Source organism: Carcharodon carcharias, chromosome 21, assembly GCF_017639515.1.
Source record: "Carcharodon carcharias isolate sCarCar2 chromosome 21, sCarCar2.pri, whole genome shotgun sequence".
Lineage (NCBI taxonomy): Eukaryota > Metazoa > Chordata > Chondrichthyes > Lamniformes > Lamnidae > Carcharodon > Carcharodon carcharias.
The window spans coordinates 26997664-27017066 of record NC_054487.1 but is presented as its reverse complement, the minus strand read 5'-3'; the positions used below and the strand labels follow the sequence as shown (position 1 = coordinate 27017066).

Here is a 19403-nt window from a genome sequence, read left to right as displayed (position 1 = left end):
AAGCGAAGATCATGGGAACTGGCCTTGGAGAGCAGAATCGGCAGAGCTGAGGCTCCCCAATGCAGTCTTTGGCATGCTGTCAGACATAGTGGAGTGAACTACTCCCCCGTAATCTATGCATTCAAGTTCCTATTCATTCTACCACAGATTACCTTTTCCCCTTCCCCTACTTGTTTGTGGTCAACACCCTGGCAGAGTTCCCTTTTTCATGGTGGTGATGCTGTAAAGGATGGGGACTCCTCCTCCAGCCTGGGCCCTTTTGCAGACATTGTGTTTCTACCCCTGTTTCTATTGCAAGGACAAAAGGGAGAGATAAGTCACTACTTGTCTCAATGGGCAATGCCAATGGTTCATTGACATAAGAAGCTGCATGTATCAGTGCTGGCAGGGCCTCAGCAGAATTATGGCTCTGAGCCTTGCTGGGGGGTCAGTAATTACCCTGGGCACACATTCCTCCCGTGTTTAGGAGCAGCATGTGCCCCTAGGCTCCTTAGCTGGAGTGTCTGCTGGAGGTTGAAAAGCAAGAGGATTTGGCATTGTACTCAACTTGTCAGAGTTCCTTCACTGGACCCAGTTCCTCCTGACCACATGCTGTCTGCTCAAGGTCTCTGCCAACTCGATCCAGGCCTGCTTGGTCTGAAAGGGTGGCCTTCCCCTGCCATCCTCTGGAAAGAGGACCTCTCTTCTGTCTCTTATTACCTTGAGGAGAACCTCCAGATCTGCATCAGCATGGTGGGGGGCAACCCTACCCTCAAGTCCAGTTCTCCGCCTTTTCTGCTCCATCAGTAATACAGTAATTGATACACTAAACAATAGTCACTATATGACTGCCCTGGTCTGTTTAAATCAGGCTCACACACTTTTATCTGTGCCTCCATTCCTGCCCCTGTGGTCATTAATTGGTAGCCTAACCCATCTTCTAACCAATTAAATGTCCTCCTTCGTGAAAATCAAGCCCTGTTACTGCTTCCTGTTAGGGTAGGATGATCTGGAAAAACGGCCTGATGTCTACTTCCCAACCATGGAAGAAAAACCAAAGAGCTTCAACATTCAATTTATTGTAATTTATGTTAGCAAAGCAATATGTTCAAGGTTGCAACATGGAGTTAACTATTAATCAGGAAGGGATAAATTATGATGTTCCAATTCTGTAAAGTTCATTGAGTGACGTTAATATTGTAACTAAATAGTGTTTGTGCTTCCATGTACATGCAATTGCGACCATATTGAGAAAGCAAAGTACGGTAAGAGTATGGAGTATGGACTATCATATGTCATGTGAACTTTGCATCCCTACTTCACAATTGACGGCAGACCTACTTGACTGAACACGGAGCTGTCTGTTCTGGAGGCTTGCTCTGTGTGTTGCATGAACTACAACCTCTGACCACACAATGTTCTCTCTCCTGTACGAATAATGTCCTCGATTTTAAGGAAGAGCACCCTCCAAAGCCTCAATTGCACCTGAGAATTTAGGGCATACGTTGTACCACCAACTTTCTCCCCTTTTAATAACAAGTTATGTACAACAATGGTAATTTGTATTGATACAGCACCTTCAACATAGGCTAGAATCTTCGGCTCGGTGAGTGGGGCTGGGGCCCGCTCGCTGACGTGTAAAATGACAGACGGTGATGTCGGGCGATTTTCAGTACGGCGGTGTACACCAGAGTTGGCTGCACGCCCGCCGAACTGTCAAAGGCCTATTAAGGCTATTTAAAAACTAATTAAACCACTTAACAAATCTGCCCGTCCAATCTTAAAGTTGGCAGGCAGGCAAAGAGCCCAGGCGGCCTTTGCATTTTTCTTGAAACCTCATCCACGGGTGGGGTGAAGTTTCATGAATGATTTACAAGTGAAATAAAGATTTTAATTAAAATTCATGGTCATGTCCCAGCTCATGTGACACTTTCACCTGAGGGGCCATGTCCTAAATTTTTTTCTTCATTAAAATTTTTGAAACTCAAACTGATCTCCCTGAGGAAGCTCTGTGCCTCAGGGAGATTTCTGCGCTCTTTCGCGCACATGCTCAGCAAGTGCTCAGCGCTCCCAGGTGTGCATCACGCTGGGTGGGCCTTATTTGGCCCACCCATGTAAAATAGCAGCATGCAATTGATCCCGGGTGGCGATCGGCTACGCGCCCAACCCCGCCCAACCCCACCGACGCAGAGAAAATTCTCTCCATGGTAAAACAACCCAAGGCAATTATATGGGTGAAGAAAACAAACACAAGTTTAGCAAGTTTAGCAGCACAATCGCAAATTAAACAGCTGGCTAATTATTTGGAAAGTGACTCTCACTCGCACCATTGTTTGAAGGGACAGTAAAATGAAATTAAACATGTTTGTGTAATTGTTGGTGCCCTTTAGTTTCATAAACAGGATAACAGATTCCTGGGTAAGAACATATAAACATAAGAAAAGTCGTTTCTCATTCCTGGTATAAAATATTTCAGTGATGTACCATTAAGTTGCTTCCCACATCAGTTTTCTTTCAAATCATTGATCATTTGTGATATTCTTTTCAACGGTACATAACACTGAATGGTATTTTATTTCCAAAATTCACCAATAACCCCTTTTCATGTGTCATAGATTGGGTTGGATGACTATCAGGATGAGGAGAATGAGGAGAAGAATCCTTACCCTACCAATGAATTCCCAGGTAACGCTTTTGGGATTTTACAGAGAAACTCAGAATTCTCTCATCTTTTCATTTCCTGTTACTTCAAAATAAAAAGATCCAACAAATGCTTCCCTCCTCAATTTACATGTACTATTTACTGGACAGAAGAAGTAGGATGCTCACAATGAGGGATAAGAGTTGAGCAGCTTTGTCAAATGTATTCTTCATTAAAAGAGGGCTCTAAATATGAATTTTGCCTATTGCCTTTTTAGAGGCGGAATTTCTCTGCACTCTTTCCAATGATTAGCAATTACTGGGCATCAAAAGTCAAGAGAAGGAAAAGAGAAGGATAGATACCCAGATAATCTATTTCTGGGTATCTGGAATTAGTTACAAAAAATACACAAGAAGTGTCATGGTTAATTTGTCCTCTAGGGTTTAGTAAAAGCAAGTCAAGTTGTCCGTTGCGGAGAGGAGAAATCAGAAAATGGGAGAGTGAGGAGGAGGGGATGGTGAACTTTGCATACAGCTCAAGTTTAGTTTGACCAAAGGAGGTTCATATCCAAGAATATACCGGCCTTCCAACCAAAAAGGATGATGCATTTTGGGCGGAATCATCCCAGATTTGCACTACGTGGGCTAGCAGGCAGGTAAAACGATGTTTTACCTGATGGCCGCAATGGTGGCTTCTCACGCTGTATCGTCCCTAACCCGCCGCATTACATAGAAACATAGAACACAGAATATAGGAGCATGAGTAGGCCCTTCAGTCCTTTGAGCCTGCACCACCATTCATTATGATCATGCCTGATCATCCAACTCAATAGCCTGCTACCGCTTTCTCCTCATATCCTTTGATCCCTTTCACCCCAAGAGCTATATCTAACTCCTTGAAAACATACAATGTTTTGGCCTCAGCTACTTTCTGTGGTAGCAAATTCCACAGGCTCACCACTCTCTGGGTGAAGAAATTTCTCCTCATCTCAGACCTAAATAGTTTACCCCGTATCCTCAGACTGTGACTCCTGGTCCTGGACACCCCCACTATTGGGAACATCCTTCCTGCATCTACCCTGTCTAGTCCTGTAAGAATTTTATAGTTTTCTATGAGTTCCCCCCCCCCCCCCCAACAATTCTTCTGAACTCCAGCGAATATAATCCTAACCGACTCAATCTGTCCTCATATGTCAGTCCCGCCATCCCAGGAATCAGTCTGGTAAACCTTCGCTGCACTCCCAAAGCAAGAACATCCTTCCTCAGATATGGAGACCAAAACTGCACACAATATCCCAAGTGTGGTCTCACCAAAGCCCTGTATAATTTAGCAAGACATCCCTGCTCCTGTTCTCGAATCCTCTCGCATTAATTATGCATTCCCAGGAAACATGACATTTCCATGGTGGGCGGGCTCTCGTTCACCCACCAAACCATCATTTCACCTCTTCATCACACCAGGCACAATATTTAAAGCGCACATCTCTCAGTACTTCCGCCCCAGGACTGCTGCATGGAAGACATGGCCCCAAAAGGCAAGAAGAATGCAGCCCCCAGGTTTAATGACTTGTCCCTCAAGTGCCTTTTGGACACAGTGGAGGCCCGCCGTGATGGTCTCTAACCCCGCTTTGGCTGTAGGATGGACAGCAACATCACTAATACGGCTTGGGAGGCAGTGGCTGCTCTGGTCAGTGCCAACACCCTGCAAAAGAGGACAGCTACCCAGTGCCACAAGAGGATGAATGATCTCCTTTGTTCCACCAGGATAAGACGCTCTTCTCATCGCTCTCAACTTACACACTCTCAAGCCCATCACCCATCTGAAGGACAATCACTCACTGCCAGTTCAAGGGACATCACCATTCACTCTCTCACACCTTCATTATCCTCAGATAAAAACAAAAAACAAAAAACTGCGGATGCTGGAAATACAAAACAAAAACAGAATTACCTGGAAAAACTCAGCAAGTCTGGCAGCATTGGCGGAGAAGAAAAGAGTTGACATTTCGAGTCCTCATGACCCTTCGACAGAACACAAGAAGGGTCATGAGGACTCAAAACGTCAACTCTTTTCTTCATTATCCTCATCCCATCCATGGTGCCACTCACCACCCACGCATGCCAGGCATACTTTCATCTGGCCTGGCAGGTATCCTGCGAACCCTCTCCATCTATATTCATGCAGGACAAGCTGGCACACAACAAGAGGGAGAGGTCACAGACTGGTGGAGGAATGCCTGAAATCAAGGTCCTCACGGACTTTGAAAACAGAGCCATCCAGCTGGCTCACGAGTTTCTGGACCGTTCCTGTGCTGACGGTGATGTCGTCGTTTCTCTACCAAGTGAGCACCCAACAGTGCAACATCCATCAGACAACCATACTGTGACTGATGTGTTCTGTTTCACATGCCACTGCCACGCACTAATTATCTCCCCTTGCTTCCGCAGGTACATCTGCCAAGAGTGTCCATGACCCAGGGCTTCCAATCAAGCCCCAATGGAAGCTCAGAAGAGGAATCTGCTCAAACCCAGCCTGAAGACCTGTCACAGTGCTCACCCACACCCTCCACCAGCACAGAAACACACACGTTGGTGGAACCTAGCTTTAGAGTAGGCTCAGGATCGCAATCTGGTGAGCACATCGCACTTTCTGATTCACAGCAGGCGGCAGCGGCATGGACTTCCCAGCTCCCCCATGCTCGGAGGACTACTGGAGGCCAGAAATTTGCTGAGTCTGAGTCAGATGATGAGCCTCTGGACTCAGTCATGTCACAGTTGCTAGAGCTGCAAAGGCAAGCTCAGGAACATCAGGAAGAGATGCCTGTTGCACTCCTCAGATTGCAAGGCACGATGGAGGAGTCTGTCTGCCTTCAGGCTGAGCTGATAGCACCAGCATGCCAATGTATCAAGGACAACACTAGTAGGATCGCGGCCACCATGGAGACCTTGGTCCAGGACGTCGCTCCTGCACTGCTTCGTGGGCTGAACTCCATTGCTGACGCCATAGTTGGCCTCCAACAGTGTGCACGCGAGAGAGGTATAGTGCAGCCAGACCTCATTCCAGCTACCCCTTTTCCTCAAGGAGGTACCCATTGGTAGGAGGATCTGCAGGTGTATCCCCCCCCCCCCCCCCGGACTACCATCCAAGTGACTCCTGGAGTGTCCGACCCATCCGAATCCCCTCTTCCAGTGACCTCAGCAGCTCCAGCTCCACAGGCCGAGGAGGGTGCCACTGCCACACAGCATGACCCCGAAAGCAGGCCAGGGCCCTCCAGGTAACAGCCCTCCAGAGGACATCCGCCAAAGCCATCACAGACAGAGCGTAGCAGTCAGCAGCTGCCTCCACCTCCGCTGTGAATGCCTGGGGAGCACCAAGGCATAGCAGCAGGGTTAGGAAGGCTAAGAAGATGTAGTTGCATAGCCTGGGCACCATAAGACAAAGGAGCAGTCTTATTTGGCCCATTGAGTCTGCTTCGCCATTCAATGAGATCATGGCTGATTTGTTAATCCTCAATTCCACTCTCCTGCCTTTTCCCCATAACCCTTGATTCCATTACTGATTAAAAATCTGAGTATAATTAATGACCCAGCCTCTACAGCCCTCTGCGGTAAAGAATTCCACAGATTGACTACCCTCTGACAGAAGAAATTCCTCCTCATCTCTGTCTTAAATGGGTGGCCCCTTACATTGAGATTATGCTCTCTGGTCCCCACAAGGGGAAACAACCTCTCAGCATCTACCCTGTCAAGCCCCCTAAGAATCTTATATGTTTCAATAAGGTCGCCTCTCATTCTTCTAAATGAGCACAGGGTTAACCTACTTAATCTCTTCTCATAAGAAAATCCCTCCATTCCCGGGATCAACCTAGGGAACCTTCCCTGGAGTGCCCCCAATGCCAGTATATCTTTCCTTAGATAAGGGAACCAAAACTGTTCACAGTATTCTACGGGTGTTAGTCACTTGTATATAATGTTCACTATTGTAAATAAACTTACAAGTATGTCTAAGATAAAAGCAAATTACTGCGGATGCTGGAAATCTGAAACTAAAACAGAAAATGCTGGAAAAACTCAGCAGATCTAACAGCATCTGTAGAAAGCAAAACAGAGTTAACATTTTAAGTCCATATGACTCTTCTTCAGAGCTAAAGAGAAGTAAAAATGTGATGAAATTTATACTGTTTAAGGGGGGTGGAGCAGTTGAAGCTGGATAGAAGGCCAGCGATGGGGTGGTGGTGGGGGGGGGGCGCAAAGGAGAGATTGCCAAAGATGTCATGAACAAAAGGACAAAGGGGTGTTAATGGTAGTGGTACTAGCTAAAGGAGGTGCTGATGGTGATATTAAGGTCAGAAAGCAGAATTTTTCTGACCTTAATGTCACCATCAGCACCTCCTTTAGCCAGTACCACTACCATTAACACCCCTGTGTCCTTTTGTTCATGACATCTTTAGCAATCTCTCCTTTGCCCGCCCCCCCATTGTTGGCCTTCTATCCAGCTTCACCTGCTCCACCCCCCTTAATCAGTATAAATTTTATCACATTTTTACTTCTCTTTAGCTCTGAAGAGGAGTCATATGGACTCTCTGTTTTTCTCTTCACAGATACTGTTAGATCTGCTGAGTTTTGCCAGCATTTTCTGTTTTTGTCCTAAGAAGGTCTCCCTGCCTATGGCTCTTTTGTTCTGATGAGCAGTGTTTGTGTCACTCAGCTGTAAAATCTTTCTGCACAAGATAAAGGCAGGTGCCTCAGTCCAGGGCCTCGCTCCTGTGCTTTGTGCAGCCTTCTCTCCAAAGTGATGGTCCAGCCTCACACTCCCTGGACACATGAGTGATGCCTGTACCTCGACGGTGCTTGTCATTGCTGCCAGAATGTTGTGTGCAGGTGTCACAAAGTTCCGTCATTCTCTCTGTGTGCTCTCAGCACCTTTAAGGTGGGGCTGGCCCCCATCTCTTCAGCACCTGTGAGTGGTGATGCCGTGCTCCTGAAGGGCTCGGGTGCTAAAGGCAGACAAAGGATCAGACGCCTTTAAAGCTTCAGGGCTGCATCTCCAGGACATGACCCTGATCACAACCCAAGCGAGCTGCCCTCGGCCAGGCAGGATTCAAACATTCTCAAAGGATTTGTGAAGATCTGTGGAATGTCCTCACTGCATGTCTTCATCATCCTCCAGCAATTGAGTGACTATTAGGGCCTCCACAGCATCTCCATGACAGGAGCTCTATCACAGAGGGTATGTGTGCTGCCATAAGCCAGACTGGAGTCAAACATTCATAGATACAAGGTGAGGATCCGTAGTGTCTCCTTATTGCATGTCGTCATCATCCTCACCCTCATCACCGTCAATGTCCTCCTCATTGGAACAGACCTCCAGCTCCTGCATCTCCTCCTCAGCCAGTTTCTCTCCCCATTGCTGTGCCAGGTTGTAAAGGGTGCAGCAGGCGACAACGATGCATGACACCCTCTGTGGACAATATTGCGGGGCTCTTCCAGGCTGGTCCAGGCCCCGGAACCTCATTTTCAGCATGTCGATGATTTGCTCCACCAAGTTGCGAGTTGCAGCATGAGTCCCGTCATACTTTCACTCTGCTACAGTCTGAGGTTGCCGCACAGGTGTCATCAGCCACGTCCTCTGTGGGTAGCCCTTGTCCCCTCGGAGCCAACCCTGAAGCCTCTGTGGACCATGGAAAACGTCAAGAACTTGTGACCAACTGAGAATTTAGGAATCGTGCACACTACCTAGAAATTGTGCACAGACCTGCAGGATGCTTTTTGGTGGTCGCACATCAGCTACACTTTAAGCAAATGGAAGCACTTGCGGTTGATGTGGTTGACCCCTTGTTGCGACGGAGATCTGAGCGCCACATGAGTGCAGTTGATTGCACCCTGCCCCTGTGGAAAACCTGAGATCTGGGCAAATCCAATTCCTCTTGCACCCTGGCTCTCTTGTTCCCAGGCGAAATGCACAAAGCTGTGTGCCCTCGTAAAGATGGTATCCGTGACCTCATGGATGCATATGTGGGTGGATGCGTGTGATATCTCACAGAGGTCACCTGTAGAGCCCTGAAAGGAGCCATTGGAGTAAAAATTGAGTGCCGCTGTGACTTTCACAGCCGTTAGCAGTGAATGCCCTCCATGTCCCCTTGGCACCAAATCCTGCAGTAGCTGGCAGATGAGACAGACAAGATGCTTAGATATGCGCAGTCTTCAGTGACACTGCAGGAATGAAAGGTGTTGTCTATAGACCTGGGTCTAGCTAGACACTGACCAATGACAGCTCATTGTGGCTGTTCAGCAGCGTGTGCAGATGCCCCAGCCAGCCCTTCTTCCTGAGGATACAGCTCCTCCCTCTGCGCAGCCAAGCGCCTCTGTCGCTCTCTTCTCTGTTGTCTTCGCTCTCTGTATGCCACGAGGCATACAGTTAGCTCACCAGGCTCCATGCTCCTGATGTACACCTCCTGAAGGATGAAAGAGAGAGACCTGTGGGTTAGCTTGGGTATACTAAGAACTGTTGGTTAAGTCTGAAGGCCCCTTATTGCACCACGGAGAGTGCTGGATGACCACTTGGATGGCCAGAGTTTAGTGCGCTGCATGGCTGCCCGAAACCCCAATCACCTTCCCCCATCTCCACCTGACCAATTGGCAGCAGCTTTGCCCATTGGACTGCATGCTGTGCTCTCAGCTCAGGGACAGGCATTTTCCTAACCCACACTGCAAGGCTGCACTGTTACCTTGAACCATGGAGGAGACTGGTCCAAACCGGGATAATGACATTGCAAGGGGCTGTGAACGCCTCCACCAGTAACTGCTCCACGGCCAGCTTTGACAGGAAAATTGTACAATTTGCCCAGTCGTCCAACTGTTCTACAGCCCACTAAAATGCTCATTAGTTTGCAGTCTGTGCCGAAAGAATGATACGCTCTCGAGCTCTTGGTGGCACTTGCATGCCTCTGTGTTGCTTGAGTGGGCAGATTAGCTAGAGGCCTGACTCCATGCATGTCAATATGGTTGCATCTGAACTGTTACAGCTGCAGAGGATTGGTCACTTTTTACAAGGATTTCCTAATGCGTGGCTGCTTCTCTCTCCCCGCACTCTGCATGTGCTTGTGTATTACCTTCAACCACAGGGCAGCTCTTACCCAACCCCCAACCTGCCTCAACTGCTGAGCAGCCCTTACCCCCCCACAACATGCCTCAACCGCAGGGCAACCCTTGCCCTCACTCCCAAGTTGCCTTGAATGTATTATGTAGAGGATATTGTACAATTGCAATTGAGCGCAACAAGGAAACAATATATCTTGTGGTTTTGATAATGATAAGTTACAAAACCAGAGTTTAACACAACTTCAACCTACATACAAGTTTGAGTTCACTTGCCAAAGGAATTAAATTTATATTACTAAGCAAATATAAAAAAGCTTTGATATATCTCATGAAGTCTTGACACACATTGAAGTATGTGGCGAGGAATCCTTGCCTTGCCCCCACCCCCAAGTCACCACAACCGCAAGGCAGCCCCTGCCCCCACCCCCAAGTCGTCTCAACCACAAGGCAGCCCTTTCCCCATCGCTTCCAACATGGCTCAACTTTGAAGTCTAACAGGCAACCCAGGCAAGCGCTGCGCAAGTTTACAGTATACTCACCTCCGAGTTCCCCTCAAAGTGCAGCCTGCCAAGTGCATGCCTTGTATATGCTGCCGTGATTCCAGCGGGTTGACCTTATAATGATATGCAGATGCATTATAATGAGGCTCCTGACGCCCGATGGTGGGAAATGCAGCCCACCATTGTCAGGCAGAGTGGACGATCACAATCTGGTTTCACAATGTCATGAAACCGATTTTTGGCCTTCTCACAATATTGTCTGCTCACACCACCGAGCACGCCCGACCGCAGCAGGCATGGACGATTCCGCCCATTGTGTGAAATATAGGGATACAGGAGCCAAGCAAATTAAAAGAAAAATCTGTTGTCACAAACCATTATTTATTTATTCTTTATTTACTCAAGTGGAGGGCTAGAAATATCAATTATTGTCTCAGGTCAATAACAAAGATAGTGAGAGTATGTGCAATGCATCAAGATAATTGTCAATTCTTGATTATCATGTATCTTTTGTAATTTGATTGAGGAAATAATTTAAAGGCCAGACAGGAAGGTAGCATGGATTGTCTTTTTTTTTGTACCCTTGAGCTAAACTAATTGATGTTGCCATTACTTAAAAATGAATGGTTTTCTGAAAAAGTCCTAATGTATACTACCTTGATCCGCAAACATATGTTTTCTAAAAATGTCATGGTCAATGAAATGATCCTATTGAAATCTCAGAATACATACATCAAATGGAATGAAACAATTTGTTTTAAAAGAAACATAATATAAAGAATTATAGGCCTGAATGATTTGGAAGATATTGTAGAAGTATTCTTGGTGCGAATGCAGATTAAAAATAGGTTAAAACAGACTGGCATGTGTTACATTGAATTAGAATGCATTCTGCAATTCACAGACTCAAATATGTTAGGTAGATGAAAATGTAGAGGGTAATGTTACCTTACTCCACATAAGAGGGTTCAATGTATTATGTCGAGGATATTGTACGAATGCAATTGAACGCAACAAGAAAACAATATATCTTGTGATTTTGACAATGATAAATTACAAAACCAGAGTTTAACACAACTTCAACCTACACACAAGGTTGAGTTCACTTGCCCAAGGAATTAAATTTACATTACTAAGCAAATATAAAAAAGCTTTGATATATCTCATGAAGCCTTGACACACATTGAAGTATGTGGCAAGTTTTTCAATCCAGGTGTCACACTGGAACTGACAATCATCTCCCTCCTAAATTAGGTCTGTGAAACTAGTGAAATCAAACTTTTAATTTTGTTTACACTTTAATATTTTATGCCAAATTTATGATATTTGTTTTGTCCAACAAAGGCACAACAAAAAACTTTGCATCTAAGACTAAAAAGCAATGACTGGAATACCCTGTCCATTACATAGATGTAATAACCAAACATAAATTTCTGGCTTCAGGAGATGAAGATGATGATGAGCCGGAAATGCCTGTAGGACCACGTCCGCGTCCTCTGTCTGAACTACATATAAAAGAAAAGGCTGTTCCCATGCCTGATGCCAGTGCATTCTTTGTCTTCAATACTACAAACAGGTATCAGCAATTTTATCTTCCCTGTGATTTATATCTATCCTTAATTTGCAAAGTTTCCATATAATGCATCACATCAATATACCAGAATTATGTATCTCTGATTTCTCGTGTTAAACTCCTAGGCCTGAATTTTCAGCTCAGCAGGCAGGTGTGATTGGTGGGCCCAGAAGCGGTTGGGAAACGGACCGCCAACCGTGATCAGCCCCGGCTGCGATTTCACACTGACTGGCCAATTAATGGCCAGCCAGTGTGAAGTGCACACTGATATGATCAGTGCTGCCTGGGTTGGGCGCGGGCACGGGTGAGCGTGGAATGAAAACTCCCTGAAGTCAGAGAATTGCCTCGGGGAGCTGAAGAATTTAAAAGCAAAAAATAAAGATTTTAAAAACTAGGAAAAAATGCCCGGCATCAGAATCAGTCACGAAACATATGGATGATGAATATTCTGTCCAAACATTTAAATTTTTTAACATTCATATTAGAAACCTCTTCCCTCCCTTGGACGATGTTTCCTGAAAAATGCAAAAGCCACCTGGCCAATTTGCCCATCCGCTAACCAAAATGTTGAACGGGCAGCGAAAAATCCTAGTTAATTGTGCCGTTAATGGGCTTAATTGCCCTCTTAATTGTCGGCAGGCGCACAATAACCTCTGAAGCGCACCCGCCTACTGAAGTGTTGCACGATGACGTTGGGACACTCACCCAACGTCATTGTGCGCTATTTCACATTCGAGCTTGTTGGGCGCACCATACACCGAGTGAAAAATTCTGCCCCTGATCTCAGCTGTAAGAAGCAATCAAAGGCCAGGTTACTTTCTACATTGTGAGTGAAATCAGAACACAAGTGACATTGGATTGATCTCTTTCCTGGAGTGCTGCCTCCCTGCCCCAACCTACCATCAGAAGGCCACTCCCATGCAGCTAGCCTAGTTCCTGATGCCCATAGGAAGGACCAACAGGTTGACTGGAAAATTCTATTCAGCCGATTGCAGGCGGTTAACCATTCTGACCCATTCCATCAGCAGAAAAATAGCCTGGGGGCAGATGGTACCAGAAAACTAGTATGCTGGTCCAAGTCGTGAATTATCTCACTTACCCAACTTTGTACCTGCCCCAAAATGAGGGGAAAAAAATCCTGCCTCTAATCTCTCTTGCTTGACTGGAAATAAAACTTCACATATTCCGTAAGAAGGGTTTCTGGAGAAGTTACAAAAATGAGAGGTGACTTAGAAATAGTTAAAACAAAGTATGAACACTTGTCATACTTGTCTGAGGTCATCAAACTTCTTGTGGCATTGCATCCAGACTGGTGGTATTAAATGTGTTGACCACTTGCTCCCTCTGCCTTCTGACTACTTTGTCTGGAAGACCTCCTGGCCCTCTGAGAGGAGAAAACCTCCCACCTCCAGTCTATCTCCTACTTCAGTGACCCCATTCAAAAACCTGGGGGCACATTTTTTTGCCTCATTTCTTGCATCATTTAGGTTCTTTCCTGAAGCCTCTGCTGCAGCCAGAATGCACCTCTCCTTAAAGAAGTGCAGATTGGCTTTAAATAATGCAAGCTAATTTTAAGTGATGCTAGCCTTCCATGAACTTAAGCTCCCTGCTGAAGCATGCAGTCACTCAGCAGCATGTTCAGTGGTTGCTGGCATCCCCCAATCTTAGAAATGAGCCGACAGCATGAAGTTTGAGTGTTGCCTGCATCATATTGATTGGGCACAGAGTAATTGTGCATTGCAATACTTGTGTGCCAGACTTTATAAAAATATAAGAACATTAGAAATAAGTGCCAGAATAGACCATTCAGCACTTCAAGTCTGCTCTGTCATTTAATACACTCATGTCTGATCTGCATCAACTGCATCTTCCCATGTTATTCCCATCTCCCTTAATTGTCTTAGTATCCAAAAATCTATCATTCTTTGTCTTGAATATACTGAACAACTGTGTATCGACAGCCCTCTGCAGTAGAGAAGTCCAAAGATCCATAAGTGATTGAGTGAAGAAATTTCTCCTCAGTCACAAATGGCCATCCCCTTATTCTGAGACTGTGCCCCCTAGTTCTATGCTCCCTAGCTAGGGGAAGAATCTTCCCAGCATTTAACCTAACAAGCCCTGTAAGAATTTTAAATGTTTCAATTAGATAACCTCTCATTTTTCTAAATTCAAGTGAATGTAACCCTAGTCTGCTCAGTCTCTCCTGATAGAATAATTCCCTCATTCCAGGGACAGTCTAGTGACCCATTGTTGCACTCCCTCTAAAACAAGTATATCTTTACTTCAGAAATGGGATGAAATATGTACAGAGGTAGAATTTTCCCATCCCACTTTGTGGCAGGTAGGAGCGAAGAATCCAGTGCCAGACAAAAAGTCGGAAATCCGCCGGCGGTAAAATCAATTTGCAATTCTCCCAATGGCGGGTTAATGGCGGGTCAGTTATCCCCCCGACTAGTAGTGATAATGCCATTTGCATTCATTAACATCTCATGAATGCTCATTAAGCAGCTCGCCAGAATCTTGTCACACCTTCCAATCTTGCCAGTGGGAAATTACATTGCCCTCAAACTCATTTGAAAAGGAGTGGCATGCACACGTTGGTCCTCAGTTCGCTTGTAACTTCGAGGTAAGTGCAACATGCATAACATACCTGCCATAGCACTGCACCAGTCTTGTTGAAATGAATGCCACACTAATGGGGCTGTAGGGTTGGTCTGCTCCTGCTCTTTGCCTACATTGTCCCGAAGGACACTACTGTGCTGTTCTCATGCAGGCCTCCACTTTCAAACAGTGACCAATACTGAAGCTGGGGTTGGGGAATGCATGGGTCTTCTACTCCCAGTGGCTGAGACCGTTGTCCACAAGGACACCACTGTGCAGTGGTGCAGGGAAAGGAAGGCTGTGGAATGGCTGCGAGGGGGAAGGGCGAACATGAGGGAGGAAAAGAGGAGGGTAGGCTGTGGAATGGCTGTGAGGGAGAAGGGTGAACACAAGTGGGCCTTTCTGGGGTTGCCCTCTAACTTGGAAAGAGTAGTCTGCTTAGAGAGAAAAGAGGAGAGAAGGCAAAAGCACATATGGATCTAGGGCTCAATGCTGCCTTTGTCAGGGTCCTAATGAAATGGAGAAGGTGAAGGAGGGAGAGGCCCCACCACGCACAGCTCCAGCAGGAGGCAACGCCTGATGGACATGGTCAAGGGGAGCCAGAACATGAGCAGAAGGGTCAAAAGGAAGGACCCAGACAATAGAAGTGAATTGCCACACCAAGGGTTTATCGTAGAAGAGTCTCTGATTTACAAATGAGTGAGAGGCAATGCTGTGCATGTTTGCACTTGTCCCAAGCTCTGGTACGTCACATATGCCACATTCTTTGTGAAGACCTGATGCCATGTGGAGTTGGAGAATGTCCCCTGCCAGTGGCTTTGAAGATGACCACAGCACTCAGTTTATTTGCCAGGGATCAATGGGGGACCGGCATCTTTCAGTCAGCAACACACCAATAGATAAAGGAGGTCACAGGTGCCCTTTACAGGAAGGCCCATAATTTTGTCAGATTTGCTCTGGACAAAGATAGCCAGGCTGCAGGATTCACTGGCTTTGCCGCCATCTCAGGTTTCCCAAGAGCGGAGGGTGCAATAGACTGAACCCATGTGGCCATACGGGCTCCATGGCAGCAGCACCTAATGTTTATAAACCGCAAGGGCTACCATTCCATCAGTATACAACTGGTGTGTGATCACCGGAAGCACATACTGCACGTTTGTGTATTGTGCCTTGGGAGTTGCAATGACTCCAACATCTTGAGTCACTCCCAGGTGCCTGAGATTTTCAAGGGGCCAATATGTCTGCAGGGATGGCTGCTTGGGGATAATGTGTACCCACTGAAATGCTGGCTGATGATACTAGTGTGTCGCCCTCAGATTCTCTCCAAGGAGAGTTACAACACTGCTCATAGCTCAAGATGCTCCCTTATGGAGCAGACCATAGGGCTTCTGAAGATAGGCTTCAGATGCTTGGACCACTCAGGTGGCTCACTACAATGCACTCCCAATAGTGTTCTGCACATTATCACAGTGTGTTGCACCTTTCAAAAACTGGCAATGCAAAGAGGTGAACCCCTGCCAGAGGGCAAACTGGAGGAGGATGTGAGCTCATTGGAGGAGGAAGATCTGGAGGCCCAGGAACCTCAGTGGGCCGCTGAGGGTCAATATGAGTGTGCCCACGCTGTGGAGGAAGGAAGAAGTGGGAGATGTGCCTGTGATACTTTAATTGCTGACAGGGTCCAGGAAGAGTAAAGTTAAGTGAGGGCATATGGCCACATCTTACCTAGCCCTCAATGCCATTCACTTGCATGTCAGGGGATATCCAACCACTCACAGCGAGGATGATGTCCTCCATTCACTCTTGCGCGTTCTGGCCTCATGAATCGCCAGGTGATCACTTTTGCTTTGGTCTGCGGTGCCCTGTGAGTGCGCTCACTCTGAGAACTGAGAGTCCACTGAGGAACAAGAGCAATACAAGAGAAGATTTGAAGACTTTGCTGCCATCCAATGATGGAAACACTGGTGCAACTGAGATGGGGACATGTCTAGGGATCTCCTTCTCCTGTGCATGTCTTGTCACCTGCCACTACCACTAAGGAGACGTAGATGCTGCTCGAATATCAATGCTGATGAGCTGCCCTCACTCGATGTTCCTTGAGGAAGAAGGGTTAGGAACGCTTAAGTCACACACTTCAAATAAAGATTTTAACACATCTCGCTGACATCACACAAGGGTGCAGAGACTAGTTCAACTGAAGCTGACATCACATGAATGTTCATCTCAGAGAGGGACACTATCAATGTATGGGGAGGTCGCTAAACCTCAACATAAGAGGATTCCAATATACAAATTCACAATGCCTTCAGTTGATCAAAACATTCATATAACCATCAAATGTATTCACAAAAGTACAATTTCTTTACAGTTATGGCACAGTCATGACCCAAAAGTGACATCAAAATTTTTTAACTTTCCTGATCTTCCTGGGTGCAGCCCCGACATCCGCAGCAGAGGTGGAGACAGCCTGCTGACTGCTAGGTCCTGATGTGTGTGATGACCTAGAAGGACAACCTCTGGTGGTCCAAAGCCAGGAGTGCCCCAACCTGATAAGGGTCTCTTGCTCAGAGGTATAAGTACCCTTGGCGGCTTGAGTAGCTAGACTGGTTGCGATCAGAGGCAGCAGGGACTGTGAGCAGCTACACATCCTTGGAGTGTCCTGAGAGGAGGCACCCGGGATTTCTGGATGATGCTCATCCTCCCTGTGGATGCCCTGGAGCCCTGTCCTAACTTCTGCAGGAGATAGTGCACCTGGAAGGAGATCGAGGTGCCTCGTCCCCATGTAGCCTACATCTTGATGGTGCCCACAAGGGTGTGTGGCCATGGAGTGCAGGTCAAGCATAAATCCAGCAACACCAGCTGGACCAAGGCCTCCATGGTGGTCGCCAGCCTTCCCATGGTGATCTCAAGGCGCTTACATGTAGGAGCCATGACATCAGAAAAAAGGCAGATGGGATTCCTCCATCATTTGCTTCAGTCTGCTGAGTGACTGTTGAATATCTGCTTGATGTTCTGCCACCTGTCATTGCATCTCCAGTATTGAGTTGGCAGCCACTTCCAGAGGCTCTTCATCTGGCTTGGACTGAGTGGGCAGCTGGTCTCCAGCAGCCCCCAAGTATGGGGACTGGCTGTCCCTGCCTCCGACTGCTGCAGGGATGTGTCAGTGAGGTGTTGTCCAGAGAGTGAACCGGAGCCTAACCTATTGCTGTGTCCCATCGACGTGTGTCTCTGAGCTGTTAGAGGTTGTGTGTGATTGCTGTGATGATTCTTCCAGAGCTTCCACTTCAGACGTGGTCTAGGGGCTCGGACTGGTCCTCAGCTGCCTTTTGGGCCTCAATCTGCTAATACCTAGAAAATAGAGATTTAGTTGATGAGCTATATAAGACTGCATGTGACTCACAGTGATTGTCAAGATTTGATGAAATGATGGAACTGTGATCTGTACTTAGTTGCTTGGGGAGGCCAATCTCCCCCCTCCCCATAAGATTGATCCCTGTCCTCCTGAGCCAGCTGGGCTGCATCTTTCCTGAGCTCAGTGGGGCAATGATGCCGGTCATCCCTCCCCCAGTCTACGATCTTTCATGCCTGTTGTGTACCAGCTTGGCCTGTATGAAGAAGAAAGAAAGGCATATAATGAGAGGGATGGAGCAGAGACTGGGTAAGATGCCAGAGGATGGAGTGTGAGCAACATGATAGATGGGATGGTGGTGATGTGAACGTCTCCATGAGAGAGTCACTGTTAAAATGTGTTCCCCGCTGAAGAGAGTAGCCTTTTGAGTACATGATGCCATGATTAGAGTTTGGTATTGGAGGGAGTTGAAGGATGACTTACCCTGTGGAGCAGATGAGGTTAGTCATCCTTTTCCTGAACTGGATGGTGTTGACCTGCTCTGCAATGGCCTCCCAGGCCAAAGACATAAGGCTGCTATACTTCCTGGAGCCATCCCCAAGCGACAAGACATGCCTGTGTGCCATCACTCCTCTGAGCAAGACCTGGAGGGCCTGGTGGGTGAAGTGGGGTGCTGCCTTTCTCTTGAGGCTTTCGGCCTTCTCCTTCTGGCAGGAAGATATCTCTGCACATGTCCTGAAGATATGTGGGCTGGAGAGACTGAGATGCATGTGCTGGACTGGCATTTAAATGTGGTACCCTTCAACCCCTCCAACTGAGAGTGGGCAAATGAATTAATTGTTGACCCGCCAGGTGATTTGGTCCGATACGCACCTGTGCATAATTAATGATTTTTCACGTGCGGAATTGGACATGGGTTCCCATCATTCCGACCAGCAGGAACCGCCGAACCCACCCACTGCCACACTTAGACTCATAAATGGAAAATTCCGCCCCAGCATTCTAGGCATGGTCTCACCAGGCTCTATGCAATTACAGTAAGACTTCTTTACTCTTATACTCCAATCCCTTTGTAATAAAGGCAAACATAATATTTATTCTCCTAATTGCTTGTTGCACCTGCACGTTTCTTCCTGTGGTTCACATATAAGGGCACCCAGGTCCCACTGAATACCAACAATGTCCAATCTCGCATGGTTTAAAAAAAAATCTGCTTTTCTATTTTTCCTTCCAAAGTGCATATCTTCACATTTCCCCACATTATTTTCCACCTAGCATGTTCTTGCCCATCGACTTAATCTATTTCCTTTTACAGCCTTTTTTGTGTCTTCCTTACAGCTTTCTTTTCTCCTAGCTTTATGTCATCAGCAATTTTGTATAGAATACACTTGGGCCTGAATTTTGCACTCATTGGGCACGCGCGATCGGCAGGCCCGGAAGCGGATGGGAAACGGTCCCCTGACTGTGATTTCACACTGGCTGGCCATAAAACGCACCCTGAGAAAGGCTCAGCACTGCTGGTGAAGGCAGGAAGAGGGCGGGTACTGACGTCACTGCAGGTGCTGATGAAAGCTTCCACTAAGCTCCCTGAAGGCAGACAGATGCCCAGGGAGCTGCAGGCCTCCAAATAATTTTTAAAAAGCACAAAAATGCTGCAAAAATG

The 19403-nt window shown here is 46.8% G+C and overlaps 1 protein-coding gene across 1 annotated transcript in view; it reads left to right on the top strand.

Annotated features, from left to right (window-relative positions):
- cacna1c (calcium channel, voltage-dependent, L type, alpha 1C subunit) overlaps positions 1 to 19403 on the top strand; it is a 1373114-nt gene that overhangs the window by 906817 nt on the left and 446894 nt on the right. The window contains exons 18-19 of the mRNA XM_041215565.1: positions 2595 to 2664; positions 11664 to 11796. Of these exons, the coding sequence (XP_041071499.1) occupies positions 2595 to 2664; positions 11664 to 11796 (203 nt within the window). The remainder of the gene's footprint in view (positions 1 to 2594; positions 2665 to 11663; positions 11797 to 19403) is intronic.